The 25568-nt window shown below is 34.2% G+C and overlaps 1 protein-coding gene across 1 annotated transcript in view; it reads left to right on the forward strand.

Annotated features, from left to right (window-relative positions):
• PCCA (propionyl-CoA carboxylase subunit alpha) overlaps positions 1-25568 on the forward strand; it is a 356645-nt gene that overhangs the window by 215007 nt on the left and 116070 nt on the right. Inside the window, exon 19 of the mRNA XM_019754213.2 lies at positions 19541-19643. Coding sequence (XP_019609772.1) covers positions 19541-19643 — 103 coding nt within the window. The remainder of the gene's footprint in view (positions 1-19540; positions 19644-25568) is intronic.

The following is a 25568-nucleotide window of genomic DNA, read 5'->3' on the forward strand; positions in this document are numbered from 1 at the left end:
ATTAGTGTTAGCTGTCTACACAATGTTGTGCAACAGAGCTTTAGAACTTTTTTGTCTTGCAGAACTGAAACTCTATAGCCACGGCCTGACTTCCCGTTATCTCTCCCCCCAGTCTTGATACCCAACGTTTTAGTTTCTGTTTCTATGAGTTGGACTACTTAGTATTTCTTTTATAACAATTCTTCTTTCTAAACTTTTAAAAAATTAGTTTCAGGTGTACAAAGCAACATACTGGTTAGACATTTACATTCCTCACAAAGTGATAACTCCCTCCCCGCAAGCTACTACCCTTCTGATATCTTATATACCTGTTACAATAACTGACTGTCTTCCTTACGCCATACTCCACCTCCTGTGACTATATATATATATATATATATATTTACTTATAGTTGACATACAGTATTATTCAACTCCAGCTTCAGGTGTGTGGCTCAGTGGTCATGCATCTGCACAGTCTATGACGTGATCCCCTTGATAAGTCCAGTGCCCCTCTGTCACCCTGCATAATCTTTACAGCATTGTTGATTATAGTCCCCACACTGTATTTCACATCCTCATGACTATATTGTGTCTACTAATTTGCACTTTCTTAATCCCTTCACCTTCTCCCCATCTCCTCCCCCCTCCCATCTAGCAACCAACAGTTTTTTTTTCTATATCTGAGTCTATTTCTATTTTGTTTGCTCATTTATTCTGTTCTTTAGATTCCACATATAAGTGAGATCATTTGGTATTTGTCTTCCTCAGTTTGACTTATTTTCACTTAGCATAATATTCTCAAGGTCCATCCATGTTGTTGCAAATGGTGATATTTCATTCTTCCTTCTAAACTTTAAGAAGTCATTATAATAACTTTTTATTTGATTTCAAGAGGGACAATCATATAACCTACTGAATCACTTGGAATGCTTTTGGGTACAAGTAACTGAAACCCTGATTCAAACTAACACTGTTCTTGCCTCACGTTGAACAAGAGGTTCAGAGGACAGATGGGATGATGTTCGATACTTTCATCTGTTGATGCCACTTCTCTGCCGTTCGCTTTGCCTTGCTTCCTTCTGTGTATGGCCTTTATCATAAGGCTGTGATAACAGGACAGCTGCAGAAGTTTCAGAAGTCAAATCTAGATAAGGTTCAAAGGATTGTTTCTGTCTCTAAGAAGAGAGGAAACCTTTCCCAAATGTTACCCTGCTAGCTATTTCTCAGTTCTCATTAACCAGAAGTAAACCTCCTGTGCATTCCTAAACCAATCACTGAAAAGGGAATTGGATTATCATGATTATCTTGGACTATTTTTCTGCTCTGAAATACATGTTGAATAATCAACTAAAGTGAGCAGTACATCTTTTAATAGTAACCCATGCCTTCGTTTTTATGAGTTATAGTATTTATTGTTTATCTCTTATTCTACTGGCTAGAACTTCCAGTATAGTTTCATGTCTAAGAGCACAGGCTTTTGTGTCAGATACTTGGATTTCTCCCTGGTTTTGCCAATTCTTAGCTATTATCTTAGGATAAATTATTTCACCTCTCTTGGACTCAGTTTCCTCATTTGTAATGTGGAGATAATAGTAGTTCTTAAGGAGTTTTTGTCAATGTCAAATGAGATATATAATACTTAACATAATGTCCATCAAATTTTAGCTATCCCTCCCAATTTTCTGATTTTTTGTTTGTTTGTTTGTTTGTTTAATCTCTAATGACAAAGATTCTAGTTCAAGAGTAGTGGCAATGATATATATTTGTTTAATCCTGATTAACTAGAATGCCTTTAGTGTTTCAGTATCTACGGGTATGTTAGCTGTTTGAAATAGTTTTCATTAGGTTAAGGATGTATTCTTTTATTCCTTATTGAATCAGAGAATTAGATATGAATATTAAGTATTATTACATGTCTTTTAAAATCAGCTATTGATCATTATAAGAGTTGAGTTAGGAAACTTAGAGAATTTTGCAAGGAAGAAATGACTTGAAAAATCTTATCCTCATTGAGCTTACCTTCACATGGAAGCAAAACAGATCAGTAACATACGTAGTACCTCAAATGATGATAAATATTTTGGTGAAAAACAAAACAGGAAAGGGATATAGAACATACTGGGGGTGGATGGTAGGGTGATTGGCACTTTTAATTTGCATTAACAGGGAAAAGATGGCAGGAAGGATTAGCAAGATAAGAAGATTCACATGAGAGCAAAGACCTGAAGGAGGAAGGAAGTGAGCCATATGAATATCTGCTGGAAGAACTTTCCAGTCAGATCAGACAGCAAATGCAAAGCACCTGAGGTCAAAGTATGCCTGGTCTTTCTGAGAAATACCAAGGAGACCAGTGCAACTTGAGAGGAGTAAGCATGCTATAGAGTAGTAGAGATGGAAGTGTGTTAGGTAGGTTGTTGGAAGGACTTAGTTTTTACTGTGAGTGAAATGGGAGCCACTGCAGGGTCTTGAGCAAAGAAGAGCATGATGATGACACACGTATTAACAAGACCATTGTGGCTGCCATGTTGTAAGCGACTATATGAGGGTAAAAGTGGAAGCCAGGAGACCAGATAGGAGCTCTCCACATTAACACGTCAAGAAGATGCGGCAGATCCAGCAAAGGAGACTGAGAAGGAACAGCAGAGGAGACAGGTGGCAAAGTAGGTCGGGGTGGAGCTCAGAGAGCTAAGTGAAGAAAGGCTATCAATGAGGTAGGAGCGTTCAACTGAAATATGTCAAATGTGAAGAATGACTATTAACCATTGATTTTTAGCAATGTGGAGGTCATAGTAGACCTTGACAAGAGCAGTTTTCAGAAATGTGATTGTGCATCCCACATCTCTTAAACACTGTACACGGGTACCCAGAATTCTGTTAGGCTATTTTATTGCATTCCCTCTATTCAGTCATTTGGGCTAGGAAAATTAGATCATCTTTGGGTCTTTTGGCTCCTTCACCTGGCACTGAAATTTCAGAATGGTTGGGGTGGTGCATTGGAACCAGCACTGAGTGAGGTGTCAGGAGTCAGGATTTGGGTCCCAGTGCCACTACCAAGTATCAAGGTTTTACAAGCCTTTGTGCAAATGTTTCAACTTTTAATTCTAGTTTCCTCCTCTGAGAAATGGCGATGTTGGAGTGGATAATTCCTGAAATCGTGTTTAATTCTGATCCTATTTGACTTGCATGAGGCAGACGAGTTTACTTTCTGGTTTCTACTTTGACCTTCTAGTTTCTCTTTTGGTATTTGAGGAGAGGTTAAAGACTCAGGAAAAGGAACACCTTCACTATGGGCTATGATTATGCTGATGAACATACCTCAGCCTGAAAGGTTTTTAGAAATGAAGCATTCACTTTTGTGGAGGATTACTTTGGGTGTATGGAGTCAGTGTATAACCACTACTTTGAGCTCAGACTTCATAGAACATATCAAGTATCTTGACTGGCTCCAGAGCCTGTCATCAGTTTAACTCTTTTAGTTTCAGTAGCATAATGGGAAATTATATTCACTTGAATTGCAGTCATTGTGTCTACATTTGTATTGTATTTTCATTCCTTATCTGGCTTCCTGATAAAATGGACAATCAATTTTTTAGTGATTTTTACCTGACAGATGCAATTATATGGGTTTTTTTTCCTTGCTATTAAAAAAGTGTTCTTTCCTAGCTTTAGATTTATAATTCATTCATCTGTTAAGTTTTCAATTAGAAGATAAAAGTTTAAAGGTTTGGAATATGATCTTAATCTTGAAAGATAATAACATAAAAAGAAACATAAAAAAAGTAGCCACGTGAAAATAATTTCCAAGTGAAAGCAAGTATTTTTATACAGTTGTATATTGGCTCTTTTACTTACATGTCTCTGAATTTAAAAGGACATATCAAATTACTAACACATTTATACCATCTATAACAATAAAACACAACTTTTATATTATACTTGTTTCATATTGGTTCTCAGATAAGCTACTTTATTGTAACAATGAAGTTGATGTTCTGATAATTGACTGTATAATAAAAAATAATACTTTGGGCGTGTATTTGTGAGCATACAGAGCCCTACTATGCCTTTGGAAATATCTACTTTCATTTGAGCAAAGAAATCCCTTAAAAGTAGCAAGAGGGGAAAAAACTCTAATTCAATCATTTTCTTTTAAGCTTTCCTTTTTTGCAATTTCTGTTGTGATATTTTCATTTATTTAATGAGGCTGTCTTGGATTGATTTAGAAATCTGTGTGAGATTAAGCATAAAATATTGATTAAGTGGAGAAGATGTAATATTTATACATTTTTTACTAAATATTACATTTTAAAATATTTTTCTTTTCTTTAATTCTACTATAAGAGCTGAATGGAAGACAAAATAGCCTCATTATTGTAGGAGAATTTCTGTGTTCCCTGCAATGACTCCAAAAGCTCTTGCACACTTCATCAGTATTATTGTAATTCTTTGGCTGCAGGATATTTGGCAGCTGTTGCACCCCACTGACAAATCCTATTCATACTTCTTTCCCATTCACCATTGCCATTGGAGAATTGATTTCTCTCTCCTCTACTCTAACCTTTCCCAATTCATTTTGGATTGTTCAATGTGAAACATTTTAATTTCATATCATACAGCTATTCAGCTCACAATCCCTTTTTTAACCTGTCACCAGGGTAACAGCATAGCATGCTTTCTTTAGGCAATCAAGTTTTTATTTCACATGCTTAATGTTGCATTAAATGTTTGCATTGTTTAAGTCCCCCTGCCCCAATACTTTGAACTCTGGATATGTTTTATAGAATAATGAAATCCTTGATTTTTGAGTCAAATCTAAATCAATACTGCATTCATAATAAAATGTCAAATGCTTAATTTACATAATTCAAAGATTGCTATTAAAAAATCCAAGTTAGCTGATCTGTGTAAGGGAATTTTCTGTAGGCAAAGGAGGAATATTTATATATTTGTATATATAACCTTGTTCCAAGAAAAGTAGTTAAGGATGGTTTAGAGAGATTTGTCAGTGAGATCAGTAAAAATTTAAAAGTAATAAAATTGGTGCAAATGGAAAAATATATCTTTTGAAGTCATGCCTTGATTTTTCTGTATAATGGTTTTTTCTGTGTGTGTGTGTGTGTGTGTACCATAATGACTTATGTATTTGTTGATGGGTGAAGTAGTGTACTACAATAAGATTAAAATCTCTTCTAGGAGATTGATTTGGGCATTATGTTTATTAACATCTGTTCATCAGTTTACTTTAGTACTACCATTTTCTTAAAATAAACAATTTAATAATGATAGATTAGTAAAGGTGAAAATGCATATATTTAGATCTTAGTCTTTATATTAAATTAAATGGACTTAAATTTTCTTTATAGTGCTACGTTTTAATTTTTATCCCAAATAATAGTTACAATGAAATATTTTTCTGTGAGTAAATGTTTTGAAATTTGGAATATTCTAATAAATATAAAGAAATAGGCAAGGAAAGGAAGAGCAGAGACTAGTAAACTATGTTGTTTGAAAGCACTGTTATTTGAAAAGATATTAGCCTGGCAATGTCTTCATATACCATTATACGGTCTCTAAAGTTTTCACCTTAATGTATATGATAAACTCTGAATTAAGCTGCCCACTTTTTTTTTCTTTTAAACTATCTGTTTATTTTACCTTTAAAAAATCTTTTAAAAAGTGTGTGTACATATATACGTGATCCTCAATGTAGTGCTCTTTGGAATTTCTGGTTTGTAACAGTGTGTCAGACTAGTTTCATATATTGCATGCTCATATGTAACAAATAGCCCTGGATCTAGATAACACTGGTCTTCTGGAAGACCAGTATTTTGATCATCAACTTTAAAAAGGTCACTTTCTTTCAGTAAATTCCTGAATATATAGTTTAGTGATGATAACTAATTCTGAAGGTAAAAAGTTATGAGACCATTACAAACATAACAAATAGTACTCACTCCATGCTGTAAGAAAATACTAGAATAATAACAAAGCAGTTTCTGCCCTTTAGGAAACTTAAAATAGAATATAGGATGGAAAGATATTAAACAGATAATTATCCACTCTGAAGACTGTTAGCAGAAAAGACCAAGTTGTCCTGGTGAAGGGAAGGGATCTCATTTGCAGGTTTGAAACATTATCAAAATGTTAGATTTTCAATAAAAAGTTACAAGGCATGCAGAGAAACATGAAAATATGACCCATTCACATGATGTCAATAGAAACTGTTCAGGAGGGGGCCGAAATGTTTTGCTTATTATACACGACCTTAAATTACCTCTTAAAAATATGTTCAAAGGACTAAAGGAAACCAGATATGAAGAATTAAAGGATAGTATGGCAAACATGTGTCATTAAAGAGAAAATGTCAATAAAAAGATAGAAATGATTTTTAAAAAGCAAATAAAAATTCCACAGATGAAAGTACAATGCCTACAATGGAAAAGTACACTAGAGGGACTCAACAGTAGATTTGAGCTGGCAGGAGAAACAACAAATTTGAAGATCTGTCAGTTGATTTATCCTGTGTGAGGAACAGAAGGTGTGTGTGTGGGGGAACACAGAGCCTCAGAGACCCATGGGACACCATAAAATGTACTAACGTATACATGCTGAAGAGTCCCAGAAGGAGAGAAGAAATATAAAGCAGCAGAAAGAATATTTAAAGAAATCATGGCTGGAAAGTCCCCAATTTTATGAAAAACATTAATCTGCACAGTCAATAAACTTGTAAAACTCTAACTAGGGTTAGCTCAGAGATCCACACCTACACACATCAGAGTTAAACTGTCCAAAACCAAAAAATCCTAAAAGTAGCAAGAGAAAAATGACTTATCATGTAAAAATATTCCTTAATAAGACTAGGAGTTCATAACTTATCAGATACCACTGAGTCCAAAAGAGAATGGGATGCATATATAAAGTGCTGGAAAAAAAGAATGTCAACAAAGAATACTACATCCAGCAAAACTATCCTTTCAAAACTAAGGAGACGTTAAGAAATTTCCAGGTAAATAAAACCTGAGAGAATCTGTTGCTAGCTGACCTATCTCTCAAGAAATATGAAAGGGAGTACTTCAGGGTGAAATGAAAGGACACTAAACAGAAACTTAAATACACACAAAGTAATAAAGAGCACTGGTAAATATTACTACATCAGTAAAAATAAAAGGCAGTATAAATGTATTTTTTATTTTGTAACATCTTTTTTTTTTTTTTTTTATGATTTAAAAGACAACTCCGTAAGTCAATAATTATAAATATAAGGCACACAATATATACAGATGTTTAATATTAAAAGTGTTTTTGTGTGACAGGAAGACAAATGAGGTCAGAGGAAATGAAGCTATATTGAAGCAAATTTTTTGTATGCTATTGCAATTAAGTTAGCATTAACTGAAACTATACTGTTTAAAGATAAGGTCCTAATTGTAATCCCCAGGTAACCACTAAGAAAATTGCTTTACAAAGTAGTCAATGAAACATCAAGAGAATTAAAATGGCACACTAGAAAATATCTGTTTAAACAAAAGAAGGCATTAATGGTGGGATTAGTGCAGGGGTTCCAAAACTGCGGCCCGCGGGCCAACTGCAGTCCGCAATCCTTTGTTAATTGGCCCGCAGCAAATTCCAAAAATATATTTAGTTTACTTAAATAAACCAGGTGAGGCAATATGTACTTCACCTCGAGTGAGTGGCCCGGCTGTTTGTGTATTTTACCGTATATGGCCCTTGGTAAAAAACATTGAAAAAAGTTTGGACACGCCTGGATTAGTGGAACAAAAAAAGATAATGACATATAGAAAGCAAAAAGCAAAATGGCAAATGTAAATCCTACCTGATCAATAAGTATTCAATGTAAATGGATTAAACACACTAATCAAGAACAGATATTGGCAGAATGGGTAAAAAACAAGATAAAGTACATGCTTTCTATAATAGACACATTTTTGATTTAAAGACACAATGTTGAAAGTGAAAGGATAAAAAGACTTATCAGACAAGTATTATATTTGTAATGCTGATATTATTACTAATACTAATATGAGAGAAAACATTTTTATGACAAAAATTGTTACTGGAGACAAAGAGGTATATTTTATAATGATAAAAGGGTCAATCCATGAGATATCTATAACAATTATGAACATAGGTCTTCACTTACCTCACTGATAAGTTCTTAGAAACTGACTTTAAGCAAAATGACATATAATGAATCCAGTTTCACCATAGACTAATTGACATAAATAAGAGTTAAGTTCCTATGGCATATTTCTGGTCACAAAAACATCACCGAACTTTTAAATAAAGATACAAAAACACTTTTAATATTAAACATTGAAATAAATGTGAGCTATACATACATTTTGGAAGGACTAATACAAATTTTCCAACCTGCTTATTCCTGTTCAGAGTTGTGGGTGGCTGGAGCCTATCTCAGCAGCTCTGGGCGCAAGTTGGGAACCAACCCTGGGCAGAATCCCTTCTTTTGCAGTGTGCACTCATACAACACTGACCCTCATTCAGACTGGGACAATTTAGACATGCCAATTCAACTCATGTGCACATCTTTGGCACCTGGGAGGAAACCAGAGCACCCAGAGAAAAACCATGAAGACATGGGGAAAACATGCAATCTCCAAATAGACAGTGGCCCCAACCTTGAATCAGTTTCTTTTCTCATCAACAGTATAACAAAACAATGTTAAATGAAATGACATATTCAAAGACCTGATGTATATGTCCAATAACACAGTTCCCAAATATATGAAGCAAAACTGAGACAATTAAAAGGAGAAATCAACAATTCAACAATAATAGTTGGATAATTTAATATATCACTTTCCATAATGGATAGGACAATGAGACAGATCAACAAGGAAGTAGAAGACTTGAACAGCAGTATAAACCAAATAGATCTAATGGATATACATAGAACAATTAATCCACCAGCAGACTGTGCAACTTCTTAAGGGCATGGGTAACATTTTCCAGGATAGATCATAACTAGCATATTTTACAGTAGTTATTTCAGCCATAAAATAAGGCTCATTAAACTTAAAACGAGGCTCATTAAATTTAACAAGATTGAAATCATACAAAGTGTGTTCTCTAACCTCAACTAAATGAAATGAGAAATCAACAACAAAAGAAATTTGGGAAATTCACAAGTATGTGAAAATTAAACAACTCACTTCTAAATAACCAATGGGTTAAAGAAATCACAAGAGAAATTAGGAAATATTTTGATACGAATGAAAACAAAAAATATAATATCATATTCAAAACATATGGGATGCATCTAAAGCACTGGTTGGTGACAAACTTAGAGCTGTAAACACGTTAAAAAAGAAGAAAGGTCTCAAATCAATCACCTCATCTTTTACTTTAGGAAAATAAGTGAAGAAGAGCAAACAAACTCCAAGCAAACAGAGAGAAGGAAATACTAAAGATTCAAGTGTAAATAAATGAAATGGAGAAAAGAAAAACAATAGAGGAAATTGTGAAACCAGAATTTGGTTCTTGGGAAAATAACACAAATGACCATCCTTTAGATAGACTGGCCAAGAGAAAAAGGGATAATACTCAAATTGCTAAAATCAGTAATGAAAAGGGGGAATGCATGCTGCCCTTCCAGAAATAAAAAAGATTATACATGTATAATGAGATCAGTTATATGCAAATTAGATAATTTAGAAAGATGCAAGCTACTGACACTGCCTAAAGAGGAAATGGAAAATCTGAATAGATTTAAAGAGCTGAAATTAGTCATCACAAAACTTCACAGAAAGAAGACCCAGGACCAGATAGCTTCACTGGTGAATTCAATGACATATTTAGAAGGAAATTAATTAATACTAATCCTTTACAAACTCTTCCAAAAATAGAAAAAGTAAAAAATTTGCATCTCATTTTATGAATCTAATATTACCATGATACCAAAGGTGATAAAGATGTCACAAGAAAACTGAAGCCCAATATCCCTCATAAATATTAATGTGAAAATCCTCGAAAAATAGCAAACTGAATACAAGAGTGAAAAAAATGATTATACACCATATTCAAGTAAGATTTATCCTACAAATACAAAATTGATTTAACTTCCAAACATCAGTCAATGTAATATACCATGCTAATGGAATAAAGGACAAAAATCATAAGATTATTTCAATAAATACAAAAAAAACACATTTGACAAAATCTAGCAGCCCTTTCACGACAAAAACAACAACACTCAACTGAGTAGGAATAGAAGGGAACTTCCTCAACCGGATGAACACCATCTATGAAACCTACAGCTAACTTATTCAATGGTGTCTGACTGAATGTTTTTCCCCTAAGGTCAGGAATAAGAAAAGCATATTTGTTGTTACTTTTCCCCCCACACTGAACTGAAGTTCCCACCTAGCGCAGTTTGGCAAGAAAAATATCAAAGTTATCAAGATGGGGAAGACAGTAAAACTCTGTAGATGATGTGATTTTTTTTGTGTGGAAAAAAGGAATTCACACAAAGAAATCTATTAGAACTAATAAATGAGTTCTAAAAAGGTTGCATGGTTATAAGAATGATATGTAAATGCCAGTCTTATTTTCATACAGTAGCAGTATACAAGCCGAAAATGAAATTAACAAAAATTTTATTTATAATAGCATCAAAAAGGACACAATACTTAAGTATAATTTTTTAAAAACAAAGTGCAAGACTCGTATACGAGGTGTGACCAAACAATACTATGAATGTTTAAAGAAAAAAATTTGTTACAGGAAAAGACACATTGCCATTAATCCCCCTCAAAACACCACTTCTTGCTTTGAACATACTTATCGTTCTTGCCACTTTCTGAAGAAGTTCTGGAAGTCTACTTTCGTGAGTGGCTTTAGTTGTGCTATCGTGGCTGCCTCGATGTCCTGAATCATTTTGACTTTGGGGAAGAGCCAGAAGTCACACAATGCCAGATCCAGTGAATAAGGTAGATGAGGACACACCATAATGTTTTTATCTGACAGAAATTGCCGTATACCAGAAGTGATGTGTGACACGGAGCGTTGTCATAACAGAGGATGATTTACGGCACACTCTAAAACACACCTTCTCTCAACCGTAGCTCACACCCACTGACTGCACTGAACAAGTTGAAATTTACCACACACTGTTACTAAGCTCCGACGCACTGCTTCCCATGTTAAAAATCCCTGCCTTTCCATTGGATGGCACTCGGCAGCAGCATTCACTGTATTCTTTGATCACAACAGAAAGACTCCATGTCACACATCACTTCTGGTATGGCCATTTCTGTCAAATAAAAACATTATGGTGTGTCCTCATCCACCTTATTCACTGGATCTTGCACCATGCGACTTCTAGTTCTCCGCTAAAGTCAAAATGAGCATGAAAGGTAAACGTTTTGAATTGATTCAGGACATCAAGGCAGCCACAACAACGCAACTAAAGCCACTCACAGGAGAGGACTTCAAGAACTGTTTCAGAAAGTGGCAAGAATGATGGGGTAAGTGTGTTTGAAGTGAAGGGGAGTATTTTGAGGGAGATTAATGGCAATGTGTCTTTTACTGTAATAATATTTATTTAAACATTCACTGCATTTTTTGATCACCCTTGTACACCCTCGTCGAGGATGGCTATAATCAAAAGATAATAACAAAATATTGGTGAGGAGATACAGAAATTGGAACCCTCACACATTCCTGGTGGGAATTTATGAGTAAAATATTGCAAACCTGGAAATAATTTGGCAGTTTCTTAAAATGTAAGACATTACCATATGACCCAACTTAGCCATTCCACTCGTAGGTATATACCCAAGGGAAGTGAAGTCATATGCCCACATAAATGTTGTTTACAGAGGTTCATAGTGGCATTTTTTTCATAATAAACAAATAGTGGCAACAATCCTAATGTCCATGAAAAGATAAATGGATATATAATATTAAAATATGGTATATTTATAGAATGAAATATTACTCATCAAAAATAAATGAAGCATTGATACTTCCTACAACACTGATAAAGTTTGAAAACATTATGTTAAATGAAATAAGGCAGTCACAATAGACCAATTGATTCCATTTGTATGAAATATCTAGAAATAGCCATCGCTATAGAAGAGAAAGTATATGAGTATTTGCATAGAACTGCAGAGGTTGTTGGGGCAATATAGAGTGATTATTAATGGGTCCAGAGTTTCCTTTTTGGGATTATGAAAATGTTTTAGAAGTGTTTGCTGTGGTGAATACAAAATTCTGTGTATATACTAAAATACATTGAATTGTATACTTTGAGATGGGTTAAATTTATGATGTGTGAATTTTATGTTAGTGGCTGTTTAAAATTTTAAGAAATTGTTACGTGTTGTATATTTTCTCTGGAATTTATAATTGTTATATGGAAGTGGCTTAGTTGGAAATAAATTACACTGCCACTTTTACAGGAACTGGAACTTTTCGATGTTGTTTTAACTTTGAATCACTCACATTCAAAGGCAGAGGAGGAAAGAAAGGAGAGACTACTGGTTCACACATATGTACCACTTCTACTTTCCAGGTAGTAGCCCAGGAACTCTTGACATCCCTACTTGCAAAGGTTATTCATGTCACTAAACTGAGAGCAATCATATAAACATATTTTATAATTATGAGAAGAAATATTCTTAAAGAAGACTCCATCATGCCTTGAAGAAAGATACAATGATGTCTTATTTTAATTCCTAAAATTTGAACTTCTGTTATAGCATTTGGAAATAAATATGCAGAATTATAAGTGAAGCCAATCTGAAAAGCCTACCTTTTGTGTGATTCTAGCTATATGGCATTCTGAAAAAGGTAAAACTATGGAGACAGTAAAGATCAGTGGTGGCCAGTGATTTTGGGGGCAGGAAGGCAGGTTGAATAGATAGAGCACTGGGTTTTTAGGGCAGTGAACCTATTCTATATGATATCCTAATGGTAGATACATGTCCTCATACGTTTGTTCAAACCTCTAGAATGTACAGCACAAAGAGTGAACTCTAATGTAAACTATGGATTTTGGTTAACAATATTGTGTCAACATTGGCTCATCCATTGTAACAAATGTGCTACACTAATGCAAGATGTTGATAATTCAGGACACTTGTGTCAGAGGTAAGGTGAGTGAGGATATATATGAACTCCCTATACTTCCTGCTCAAGTTTTCTGAAAACCTAAAACTGCTCTGAAAATTAAGTATTAATTTTAAAAAAAGCAAAAAACTGAAGGTAAGAGATTTTAAAGAATATTAACCAGCAAGCCACAGAGGGGGAGGAAATATTCACAATTCATAAATGTGACAAAGGCTTTCTATCCAAAATAAAGGACTCCCCCAAATCAATAATAATAAGGCCTATATCCTAATGAAAAATGGGCAAAAACTTGAGTACAAGTGGCCAATAAGCAGTAAGGTTGAAGTACTCAACATTATTAGTCATAAGAGAAATGCACATTAAACTATAATAAGATGTGGTTTCTCAGCCACTGGCCTGGCTAGAAAGTAGAAAAACTAACACCACCAAGTGGTGGCAAGGATATGGAGCAAATTCCATTGCGGTGGGAGTAGAGATATGTTTTAATACTTTGGAAAACTGTGGAAGTTTTTATGAAACTAAACATATGTTTACTACAGTATTTTCACTCCTGGATTTTTTATCCACAAGAAAAGAAAACATAGGTCCTCAAAAAAGACCTGTACAAGGAATATTTATTGCAGCTTTATTCATAAGAGCCCCTAACTGGAAACAACCCAAATATCCTTCAATAGAAGGGTAAACTAATTTTAGTATGCTTGTACAATAAGTACCACTCCGCAATAAAAGCAGAATGAATTATTCAGCATGATTGAACCTCAGAGACATATTGGGCAAAAAAAAATAAAGCCACACATAAAAGTACGTATTTTTGGAGTCTGTTTATGTGAAACTTTAGTCTAAACGATGGTTCAACTGTTGGGTGGAAGGGGCATTTGTACTAGAAAAGTAAAAGGTGGAACATAAAATTTGTGGATTTCACTGTATGTAAATTGTATGTTAATATTTAAACAAATAACAGGGTTGTTGAAATAATAGACGAGGATTTTAGATATTACACCCAATGGTGATGATGATAATTCTTCTTTGGCATTTATGTGCCAAGCACTAGTCTAAGCATTCTATTTTGCTTTTATCTCATTTAATCAACACGTCAGTTAGGTATTCTGACTGTCTTTGTCTTGAGCCTGTGGGGGTGATGGCTACTCTAGATTGCCTTCCCGGGCTACTTGTCCCCAAGATTTAAATTGAGAACCTTAAATCATTTTTGGTGGAAGAAGGAAATAGGGTGTGTATAATTTTAAAATATATAAGATTATAGCAACATTATTATTTGTTTCTAGGTTCACTTGTTATCATTTGTAATGCTAATGACACTAAACTTGGGTGTGTTCCCTATTTCTAGGCACTATTTTGTGGTACATGCTCTTCTACAAGGACTCATATAAGCAAATGTACACATTTTAAATTGCATATAGGCAGAATTCTATTCCTCCACTATGACATTTTCTAGCTTTGAAGGGATTCTCTGAAAGTGCTGCTTTTATCTTTCTTCTACAGTGATGAACTTTAATGTTGGAGTGTTGTAAGTTCTCACATAATAAGACTTAGATTTTTGTTTGGTTTGGCAGTAGACTTCTGTTTAAAATTCCTTTAATCTGTTCATTCCATGCTTTTTACATTCATCTTGATCGCTGATGGCTTCTCTGCAGAATTTTACAAGAATTTATTGCACTAATAAAACTTGTATTTGTGACTCTTCCTCCATCCCTACTTCCTAAAAGTGGATTTTTCAGTGAACTGCTGAATTTTTGTCGTCTTTAGATTTCTTTTTTTTTTCCTGGAGGAAATAAGAAACAATTCATATGCTAGATCTAAAGTTTCATTAAAATTGCTTATGCCCTGTCTCAGGCATTTAAAGTGGGCCATCTGTCTAAACATCTCTCTCTTTTTTTTCTGATCATTTCCTCGACTTATTCATGAGCCATGGGAGGGCTCCTTTGTAGTCTCCACGTAGCTGGTTCTGTCTACCCCCACTGAATACATCTATGTGCTTGCATAACATATCTTTTCACCGTGCTGGAAATTCTCTGAACTTGGTTCAGATGAATGGCCCACTTTTCTGAAGGCCTTTTTCTTCCTGCGAAGATTTGTATGCAGAAGCTGACCTCTGCGGCTATGGAATGCAGCATATTATTCTTGATCATTTTACAGACCACCCACTGTGAAAGTTATGATGAAGGATTGCTTAATGATTCTTTGACCACTAACATTGTTTTAACTCAGTATTTCACTCCTAAATAGGTAATGGCACAATTGAAAACCGGCTTTTCTGAGTGTCTGATAATATGGTTTTGAGATGCTTATAATCCCTGCTAACTAAAGATGCTGTTAGTTATTTTTACATAAAATCTGCTTTAAAAAATGGCATGTAGTAGCAATGTATTTGAGTTAGTATTCCTTGTACTTTTTTGATTAAAATATTCTAATAAGTTAAATGTATTAGCATTAACATTTGTGACAATTAGCTGATAGTTTTTGTCATAAAATATAGAAAAATTTAGTTATGTTGACCATATTCATTGTGGCTGGCTGATGATAATCAAAGTAGACAGGTCTGGGTAAGAGCTATTATTTGATTTGTTTTGTGAGTAGCTGTTCATGGGAATTACTTTTGCCATTTTTTTGTGTGGGAGGGGGTTGCTTGTGGTTTGAAGCAGTAGCTTCAATGATACCAGCTTTGCAGATAACTTAGTAAGTTGTATAGATGAAATTTTTTATCAGATGGCAGCCTCGTTCACCAGATACCTACTTCAATAAAGGAAGCTGTTTTCTGTGTGTCATTACTATGGTGAGTTGAGTGAAGCAGCTCCAAGAGTTCCCCCCCTCTTTTCAGAGAGTCATTTATAAAAATCTTGTCTGAGACTATTTTAGATATGCTGGCTGAATGTAATTCTTTTTTTAAATTTAAAATATAACTTTAGATAATTATTACCATTAAAAACATGTTTGTGCTGGGGGAATTGCTATCAATCATTGTTAGTGTTGTTTCAATGATTTTGCAGAAATAGAGCATATGTACTTTTAGGTTGGTATGTATTATCTTTATAGTTTATTATAGTTGTATTTCTACTGCAGATCTTTTTATATTTATATGGGCATATATGCTCAAACCCATCTATTTAAAAACAGAACAAAACAAAACTACTTTCAAACTTATATAAAGCCAGAAGGAATCTTAACACGTTTTGTTGGTAGAAGAGTGAACTCTTAAAGAGATTCCACAGTTTGACCATTTTTTCTTGATATCTCAAGGTCTTGCTTTCACAGTAAAGCCTCTTTCCTATAACCTACTAACATATTACATTAACAGAAATTGTTAGAAAAGTGCCATTTCAGGAGTTGTGTGCTCAGAAGAAGCAACAGCTTTACCCTGTTACTTCCCCAACTCTTCTCTGATCCATTATTTTACAAGTGCACAATTTTTGGCTCAAAAGGAGAAGAATTCCCTGGTACATGGCTAGTAAGAGAATGGGCTGAGATTAGACCTCCTCAGCATTTTAACTCAAAAGAGCCTGTGCTCTTTCCACAAGATCCCTCTTGGGGCAGGTTATAACATATATGAAACAGATGTGGATCAAAATAAAACAATGGGAAAATAAATAGTAGTTAGGTTCAGTACTATCTGACCACCATCTCACCACCATCTGTAAGATTGATTTCTGTGGGAAAATGTGTTCCGGGTTCCAACAGGATGTCAGGATCAATAACTTCCCAACTCCTCTGGAAACAGGGCTTGTTGCCTAACTTAAAGGGGTCTCCACGCTTTCTTGAAAGAGTTACCTCCATTGGGCCACTAAGTTGTGAAAATATTAAGCACATAATACAGGTTAAATGGAAGGGAGATCACTGAAGTTTGTAGTATAGTTAGGAAACAGTTTATGAGAGAGAGAATATTATTGAAGAATCTGTGAGTTTGAGAAACAGAGAGCAGGCATCCAAGTTTCTTTAAAGGGATTTGAATTAGGGGGGAAATATGAGTATAGTCCTAGAGTTAGGACTAGTGATAATAATAAAAGTTAACGTTTATGTGCATTAGTTAATTTAATCCTTAATACATTACAATGAGGTAGATACTATGATTAGCTTAATTTTGTACCTAAGGAAACTGAGACTTAAACAGTTTGCTCAAGGTCAGAAGTAATTAATGGCGGATCTGGGTTGTCTACCAACTTTTGCAGGTCACCTGAGTTTATAACCACGGTGCTTAGTTCTCCTGCTCCTCTTAGCTTGGCTTGGCTAAAGTTTATGAAGCAAACTTTGTAAAGTTTGTAAACCACTGGCTTGGTTTGTGGAGCAATTTAAGAGCTTGGACCAACCAGATATACAAGTCAGAGAATAATCATCAGAAATGAAATTGGATACAAAGATTGGGGCCTTATTTTTAAGGAACTTGAATGGTAGGTAGCTAATTAAAATTTAACCTGATGTGAAGTAGAAAACCATGGAACAATCCTGAGCAGGAGAATAACGTAATCATCCAGGAGAGCCAAGATTTAAGAAAGCCATGTTGCACAGTAATCTAGCTGAGAGGGTGTTTTCTGTCATCACAATACCCCGGAGAGGTCAGGGAGGCAACCCCATTTGAAAGCAAACAAAGTGAAGTCTAGTGAGGCCATGTACCTACATCATCCAAGAGCGGCCCAGTAGCAATCTAGGAGCTCAAGTCTCACTCAGTAACTCATGCTCTGTCCCTGGGGTGACTTGGCCTCCCTGTGCAGTGTTCACACACAGTAGATGCTCCTCAAGTGCTTTCACACTTCCCCACCTGTGCTGGAGGCTGAGGATATAAAACTAAGGCATGATCGTGGTAGTCTTTTAGGAGCCCACGGGCCAATGGGAGAGACAAACAGAAACATGCCTGTGGAAAAGGTGCCCAAACAGGTGGAGTCGGGCACAGAAGTGCTCCGCCCTCGTCTTCCTGTACCTCCACTTGAGTTCTCTCCCCTCTCCCTCTTGTGTGCTCCCCTGTTGTTCTTTCTTGCTCTCAAGTGTGAAGCTCTGTCCTCTGGAACAATCCGCTTCAAATTGCCAAAAAAAATTTTTCCAAGCCTACAGTGTGCACTATTACTGATTTGTCGATGCATTCTTTTTACTTTGATTTTCACTTCCATAGTATTTAAAGCATTTCTTTATCTTCAGAAAATAATGAGTAGTGGACTGAATACAAGTAGTCACCTACATTATTAATCATCCTGTATTAGACATTGTGTCCAGAAGTGATGTGAATATACTGTATTTCCCCGAAAATAAGACCTAGCAGGACAATCAGCTCTAATGCATCTTTTGGAGCAAAAACTAATATAAGACCCGGTTTTGTTTTACTATAAGACCGGGTCTTATTTTACTATAAAACCGGGTAAAATATAATATAATATAATATGATATGATGCGATGCGATGCGATACAATATAATATATAATATATAATACCGGGTCTTATATTAATTTTTGCTCTGAAAGATGCATTCAAGCTGATTGTCTGGCTAGATCTTATTTTTGGGGAAACAGGGTAGTCAAAGTTTTAGTGATGATGACTTTTTTATAATTGACTATGTGGAGAATCCTTATGAAATCAGTGTGTGTGTGTGTGTGTGGGGGGGCGATTAAATTAAAACATAACCTGCAACATTTTTTCAGAACTATGGCTTAAGCCAGAGTCTGGATACTACATGTTTATTGCTTAGTAAATATTACTTCACAACTATAAATAATGTAAACATACAATACTTAGGTTAATTCAGAAATGATTAAAATTTTGTAAATTTAAAAATTGTGTGAAACATTTGTATTCTAAAAATGTTTTTGTCTCTGGCTGCTTGACCCAATTTGTCTGGACTATTAATATTGATAGTACATAAGAAAAGACCTGTGTGTGAAGACCGGCATCAGTGATGTTGTATCTTATCAAAAAAAGAGACAAAAAATGAAACTTTTGGAGGTGGTGGAAAGTTTATTACCTTGATTGTAGTGATGATAACATGGGTGAATAAATATGTCCAAATTTACCAAGTTGTGGATGTTAAATATGGGCAGTTTTTTGCCTACCAATTATTGCTCATTAAACTTGGTAAACAGAAAAGACTAGCTAGCACTGTAATTTTTTAAAAACAGTCTTGGACAGTAACCACATATTGAGAAGAAATTAATATTACGTAAAGGAGGTTAATTTTTGAAGGACTGTCACAATTAAGCAACTCAAAAAGTAGATGATGGTACCAGAATGATTGCTGTTGTCCTTGGAGTGTCTGTTTCATTTTTCCTTTTTAAAAGTCTCTTTAGTTTAAATCTGAAATCTTTTTTTCCAAGGGTAGAACCTTTTAAATAAAATGTTCAAAAATATAGTCTTTGGTAGTTTTACTTTGCACACTTACTATTAAAAAAAATCAGTTAACTGAGAAAGAATAATATAAAATTATTAACTTTTTCTTTTCTTTCTATTTCAGAGTTCCTATTGTTAAACCACAAGTGGCTAACTGGGAGCTTTCAATAAAATTGAATGATGAAGTCCACGCTGTTGTGGCATCAAACAGTGGGCCAGCGTTCTCCGTAAGTTTTCTTTCTTTTTTGGTAATCTTGACATTATGAATATTTAAAACAATTTCTAACATCTTCAGTCATTCTCATCTTTTGAATCTATAACATAGTTATGTATTTGTTTCATCTTTAGGAAGCTGAATGTAAATGGAAATTTTTGTTCTCTGATGGCAATTAGGAAATACATTTCTAGATGTAGCCACATTCTAAACCCACTCCCGGATACCTGATTCATTTTTCTTTTGTTACTGAGATACTTTTGGCTTTGTTATAAAGAAGAGCATCTTTAATTATAATTCCAAACGTATGATAGCTGTGGTAGGTAACCATTCTTTTAAAACAAGTAATCTGAAACCTCATGTAACATTTTCTTGAGATTTCATGTTGTGAGACATTCTTGAGGCTAAAGTTATCTTATGGTCACATTCCTTTTGTTTTGAAGAACTTAAACCCTTTGGATAGTATCCATGACAGAACTGCTCTAATTCATGTCTGTACTGAACAATGTTTCAGTAAGACTTAGTGTTTGTACTGAGGTATGAGTAATATGTTTAAATTCTATTGTTTGCCATTGCCAGAAAAATACCATGAAGAGTTACTATTTTAACTAGTGTCATTTTTCACTTTCAGCATGAACCCACAGAAACTGCTATATAATTAGCATAATAAATATTATATTCATCTACATTTCTTTTCTCATGGCTAAGTGGCACTGCAATGTCATTTTGTTTTGGGGAAAAATGACTTTTTATCAAAAGATTTAAACAGGATATGAAAATCAAAATAATATAATTTCACTGAAATAAGACCTGCTGAGGTTTTGAGGTGCATGGCAGTTTCTTGATCCCAGCTAGAAAACACCACAAGTCAAGAATTAATGAGAATTCATTTATTCAACACATACTTACAATATGCTGACTGTGTGCTAGATAAGTGCTAAGCGGTTACACTGGAGAGGCTGATGTTCTATGTAGTAGTCAGTAACAAGGAAGTGAGGTTAATTCATGAATTAAGGATAGTCTCCTTGGTTGTCTTTACATTTTGTAGTTCCTTCTATATGCCAAAATTGCCAAAGAACTTATTACTAAAAGATATTTCACTCAAGTCCCTTAAAATGAAAGCTATGATAGAGTTTAAACGGTTGTTCTATGATATATTTTGTGATGAATTTATGTGATTCTTTACGTTCCTCCTTTCTATATGATCATTTAAAAAATAGTTTTATAAGTGCACAGTTAACTGTACATCAGGTTGAGTAGCAAATTATATGTATTGAATAGTAGAGAGTATTAATATAATGTAGCATTTTCCTGGGGGAAGGTTAACTTTACAAAAATGTAGACTTTAGCATAATTTTCAGTTCTGTCCTGAGTCACCACTGTAGTGGTAATCTGATACCCCAATACTATGTTTTTCTAAGCGGTGCCTTGCGTTAATAAGAAAACTGCTCGGGTTACTTCTTAGAGCTGCTATTTCTCTGTGCTTGTTTAGATTCCATGTTGAAACACTAGAGACCATTGGCCTGACAGCTCAAGTGGTGTCTTTGAATTTTTACTGTAGAATTATCTCCTGTTGCACTTTTCAGTTCCTGAGGAGAGTAGTGCTGTTTTAAAACAATATCAAAATTAATGCATTAAAAAATTCCTTGAAAGATATCCACTTGATATATAGTATCAAAAACTACTTCCCATATTTATTGGCTTAGCTATCAGAAGCGTCAAACCTAATAAAAAGAGACTACTTTTGATATATATTCCTTTTTCCTAAGCATATTTGTATTGAGCTTCATTCAGCATTGGTATTACGAAGGTAGTCAAGTTGAATAGTGAGGAGTAAGTAAAGACTCACTGGTATGAAGGTTTTAATAGTGTGGAACCCTGCTTTTGGGGTCTCAGAGGGGTGGGGTGTGACTATGCATATTTACTTTGTTTTCTAGATCACCTACTGCCACATCACAAAAAATTAATTAGCCTAGAGCTGACAGTTAATGAGCACAGAGCTAGTACAGGCAAAGTCATAGTTGTTTAGCCCAAAGTATGCTTCAGATATCCCAAGGTTTAGAGTTCTTTTATTTAGTGAAAAAATTTAACTTATAAGATATTTCAAGTTAGGAAAGTACAGCAGATGTACAGATCTTCCATACAGATATCCTATTAAAGAAAAAAATTATCGATACAGCTACATCACTTCCTTACACCATCCTGCTCTGCCTTTTTCCTCCCCACGGGTGAGAGCTATCCTGAAGGTGCGCTGTGTCCTTCTTGTACATGTTGTTACACACATTCACTATGTATATACTCGTATGTACCATAATAGTGAAACATAAAGTGAAAATATAAATACTTAATGATATTATTTATGTAAGATTTAAAAATACACAAAACAAAACCAATTCCATTTACACTAGCATAAAAAAGAATAAGATACTTCGGAATAAACTCAGCGATGGAGGAGAAAGACTTGTACACTGCACACTACAATACACTTGAAGCTACAAAATGTTGCTGCAAGAAATTAAAGATGATGCAATAAATGGAAAACCATTTCATGTTCATGGATTGAAAGACTTAATGTTGTTAGGATGTTAATACTACCCAAAGCGATCTACAGATTCAATACAATCCCTATCAAAATCCCAACCAAGTTTTTGCAGAAATAGAAAAATCCATCCTATGATTCATATGGAATCTCAAGTGGAATAGCCAGAGCAATTTTGAAAAAGTACAAAGTTGGAGAGCTCACATTTCCTGATTTCAAAACTTGTTACAGAACCATAGTAATTGAAACAGTGTGGTACTGGCATAAGACAGACACATAGACTAATGGAATAGAATTGAGGGCCCAGAAATAAACCCTTAGTTATATGGTCAAATGATTTTTGACAGGAGTACTGAAACCAGTCAAAGGGAAAAGACAAACTTCTCAACAAAAAGTACTGGGAAAAGAGGATATCCACATGCAAAACAATGAAGCTGGACTTTTACCTTACACTATATGCAAAGTTAACTAAAAATGTGTCAAATAACTAATTGTAAGTGCTAAAACTGTAAAACTCTTAGAAGGAAACACAAGGGAAAAGCCTTATAACACCGGATTTGATGGTGATTTCTTGGATAATGACATCAAAAGTACAGTCAACAAAAGAAAAAAAAAAGATAAATTAGACTACATCAAAAATGTAAAACTTTTGTGCATCAAGGAACACAATCAACGAATGAAAAGGCAATCCACAGAATTGGAGAAAACATTTGTGTATATCTGACTAGGAGCTATTATTCAGAATGTATAAAGAACTCCATCAAGTCAATAGCAAAACAAACACACTAACCAACTTAAAAATGGACTTGAATAGACATTTTTCCAAATAAGATATACAAATGGCCAATAAACACATGAAAAGATGCTCAATATTACTAATCACTAGGGAAATACACGTCAAAACCACAATTGGACACCATTTCACAGCTTTGAGGATGGCTGCTATAAAAAACAAAAAATCCAAAAAATAATAAGTATTGGCAATGATGTGGAGAAATGGGAAACCTTGTGTACTGTTGGGGGAGTGTGAAATGGTACAGCTTCTGTGGAAAGCAGTGGTTTTTCAAAAATTTTAAAGTAGAACTACCATATGATCCAGCAATTCTGCTGATTATTTATCAAAAAAAAAAAAAAAATGAAAGCAGCGTTCTGACAGATATCTGCACACCCATATTCAGAACATTATTCACAATAGCCAAGAGGTGGAAGCAACCTAAGTGTTCACGGACTAATGAACGGATAAACAAAATGTGGTATATCCATACAATGGAATATTATTCAGCCTTAAAAAAGAAGAAAATTCTGACACATGCTACAGCATGGATGAACCTTGAGGACATTATGCTCAGTGAAATAAGCCAGTTACCAAAGGATACTCTATGATTCCAAATCATACAATACCCAGAGTAGTCAAATGCACAGATACGGAAAATAAAATGATGGTTGCCAGGGGCTGGGAGGAGAATGAGGAATTGTTGTTTACAGAATATAGAGTTTTAGTTTTGCAGGATGAAAATAATTCTTGAGATGGATGGTGGTGATGGTAGCACAAAAATGCGTGTATATTCAATACCACTGAACTGTACACTTAAAAATGATTAAGATGGTACATTTTATATTACCTAAAATTTTAAAAATACACAAACCAGTGTAAATTAGTATTTTTAATGAAAAATTAAAAAGTGGGGAGGATGAAAATTTGGGGAAATGAAGAAAGCACTGTAGACATAAGGTTAAGTGAAGAAGTAGAAGAGGTGAAGCATTTTACATGTTTTAGGTCTATTCTGATCTGAATACAAGTGTGAGAATGAATAGAATAAGAATTAAGTATGAAACATGGTAAACACAAAGTTGAAATATTATTTAGCTTATTAAGATGATAAACTCAAAAGTATCAAAAACAAACTTATTTTTATTTATATTATTTTCACAATTCCCTTCTGGATTCCTAAGATGGTTTCCATTTCTCTTTTATTCTGTGTAATGTGAAACTGGACAAAATAGTTCATAATATTAAGGAAAAGATTAATGCATTTGTTATCTCAAAGATGATGAAGACTAAATTCGTATTGAAGACAATTCACTTTAGAGAAAAATGTCAGAGTGCTCTTGATGTGAAGAAAATTAGCTTAGGAATTCAGCCTTTCCAAAGATGGAAAAATGAGTACTATATATGAACTCCATTTTTTTTTTTTTGCCTGATAATTCATGTTAATTAGTAATAAACTAGAAAACATTTATATATGATCCTAGATATCATTTGTTACAGTGAACACTGATTGACATTTTTCTAAAGACCTTGTAAACTACTTCCTAAAAATTACCAGAATTCTTAGACAATTGAATTTTGGCATACCAATATAAGTTTTGTGCTAATGGCTAAAAAGAAAAAATCTAAATGATCAAAAGCAACATTTAGTATGGTCAAGGAAAATAATTTTTTCAGTTTTTTTTAAAACTTTTCAGTTCATTTTACTAAAGGAATTATTTTTTGTCTGTTTTTTTTTTTTATAGAAAGGTCAAAACTTAACTTTTTGATAGACATAAAACTTTGCTGCAGTTTTCGATTACAATCAGAATCTTTTCCTTCTTCCAATTTCAAGTAAGTTATGTATTGATAAAATTTACATTAAAAGTTAAATGTCAGAGATCCACTTTTAGAAACTGCAGTTCTGTGGAGCAGACCAAGTATAATTGGTGAAAATTGTAAAAATCTCTGTTTGCAGATGACATGTGGTTGTATATAGAAAATCCTAAGAAATTCATTAAGATACTATTACAATTAATAAATTTAGCAAAATAAAAATATAAAAATCAATTGTATTTCTATTCACTTGCCATAAACAATCCAAAAATAAAATTATGAAAATTAATAAGAGCATCAAAAGAATGAAATACGTATGAATAAATTTAACAGGAGTGCAAAATTTATCCTGTGAAAACTACAAACTGTTGAAAAAGAAATGAAAGAAAATCCAAATAAAGAGAAAACATTTCATATTCGTAAGTTGAAATACTGGTAAGATGGCAGTACTTCCCAAATTGGGATGCAGTGTAATTCTTATCAGAATCCAAACTTTATTTTTGTCAAAAATTGACAAACTGATATTAAAATTCATATGGAAACCTAAGGGACCCAGAGTAGCCAAAACAATCTTGAGAAAAAGAACAAAGGTAGAGAACTCACACTTCCCCCTTTCTTTTTTTTTTTTTTTTAAATATATATATCTTTTTTTTTTATATACGATTTTTTTTATTGGGGAAGGGGCGCAGGACTTTATTGGGGAACAGTGTGTACTTCCAGGACTTTTTTCCAAGTCAAGTTGTTGTCCTTTCAATCTTAGTTGCAGGGGGCACAGCCCAACATCGCTTGTGGGAGTTGAAGCGGCAACCTTGTGG

Source organism: Rhinolophus sinicus, linkage group LG04, assembly GCF_036562045.2.
Source record: "Rhinolophus sinicus isolate RSC01 linkage group LG04, ASM3656204v1, whole genome shotgun sequence".
Taxonomy (NCBI): Eukaryota; Metazoa; Chordata; class Mammalia; order Chiroptera; family Rhinolophidae; genus Rhinolophus; species Rhinolophus sinicus.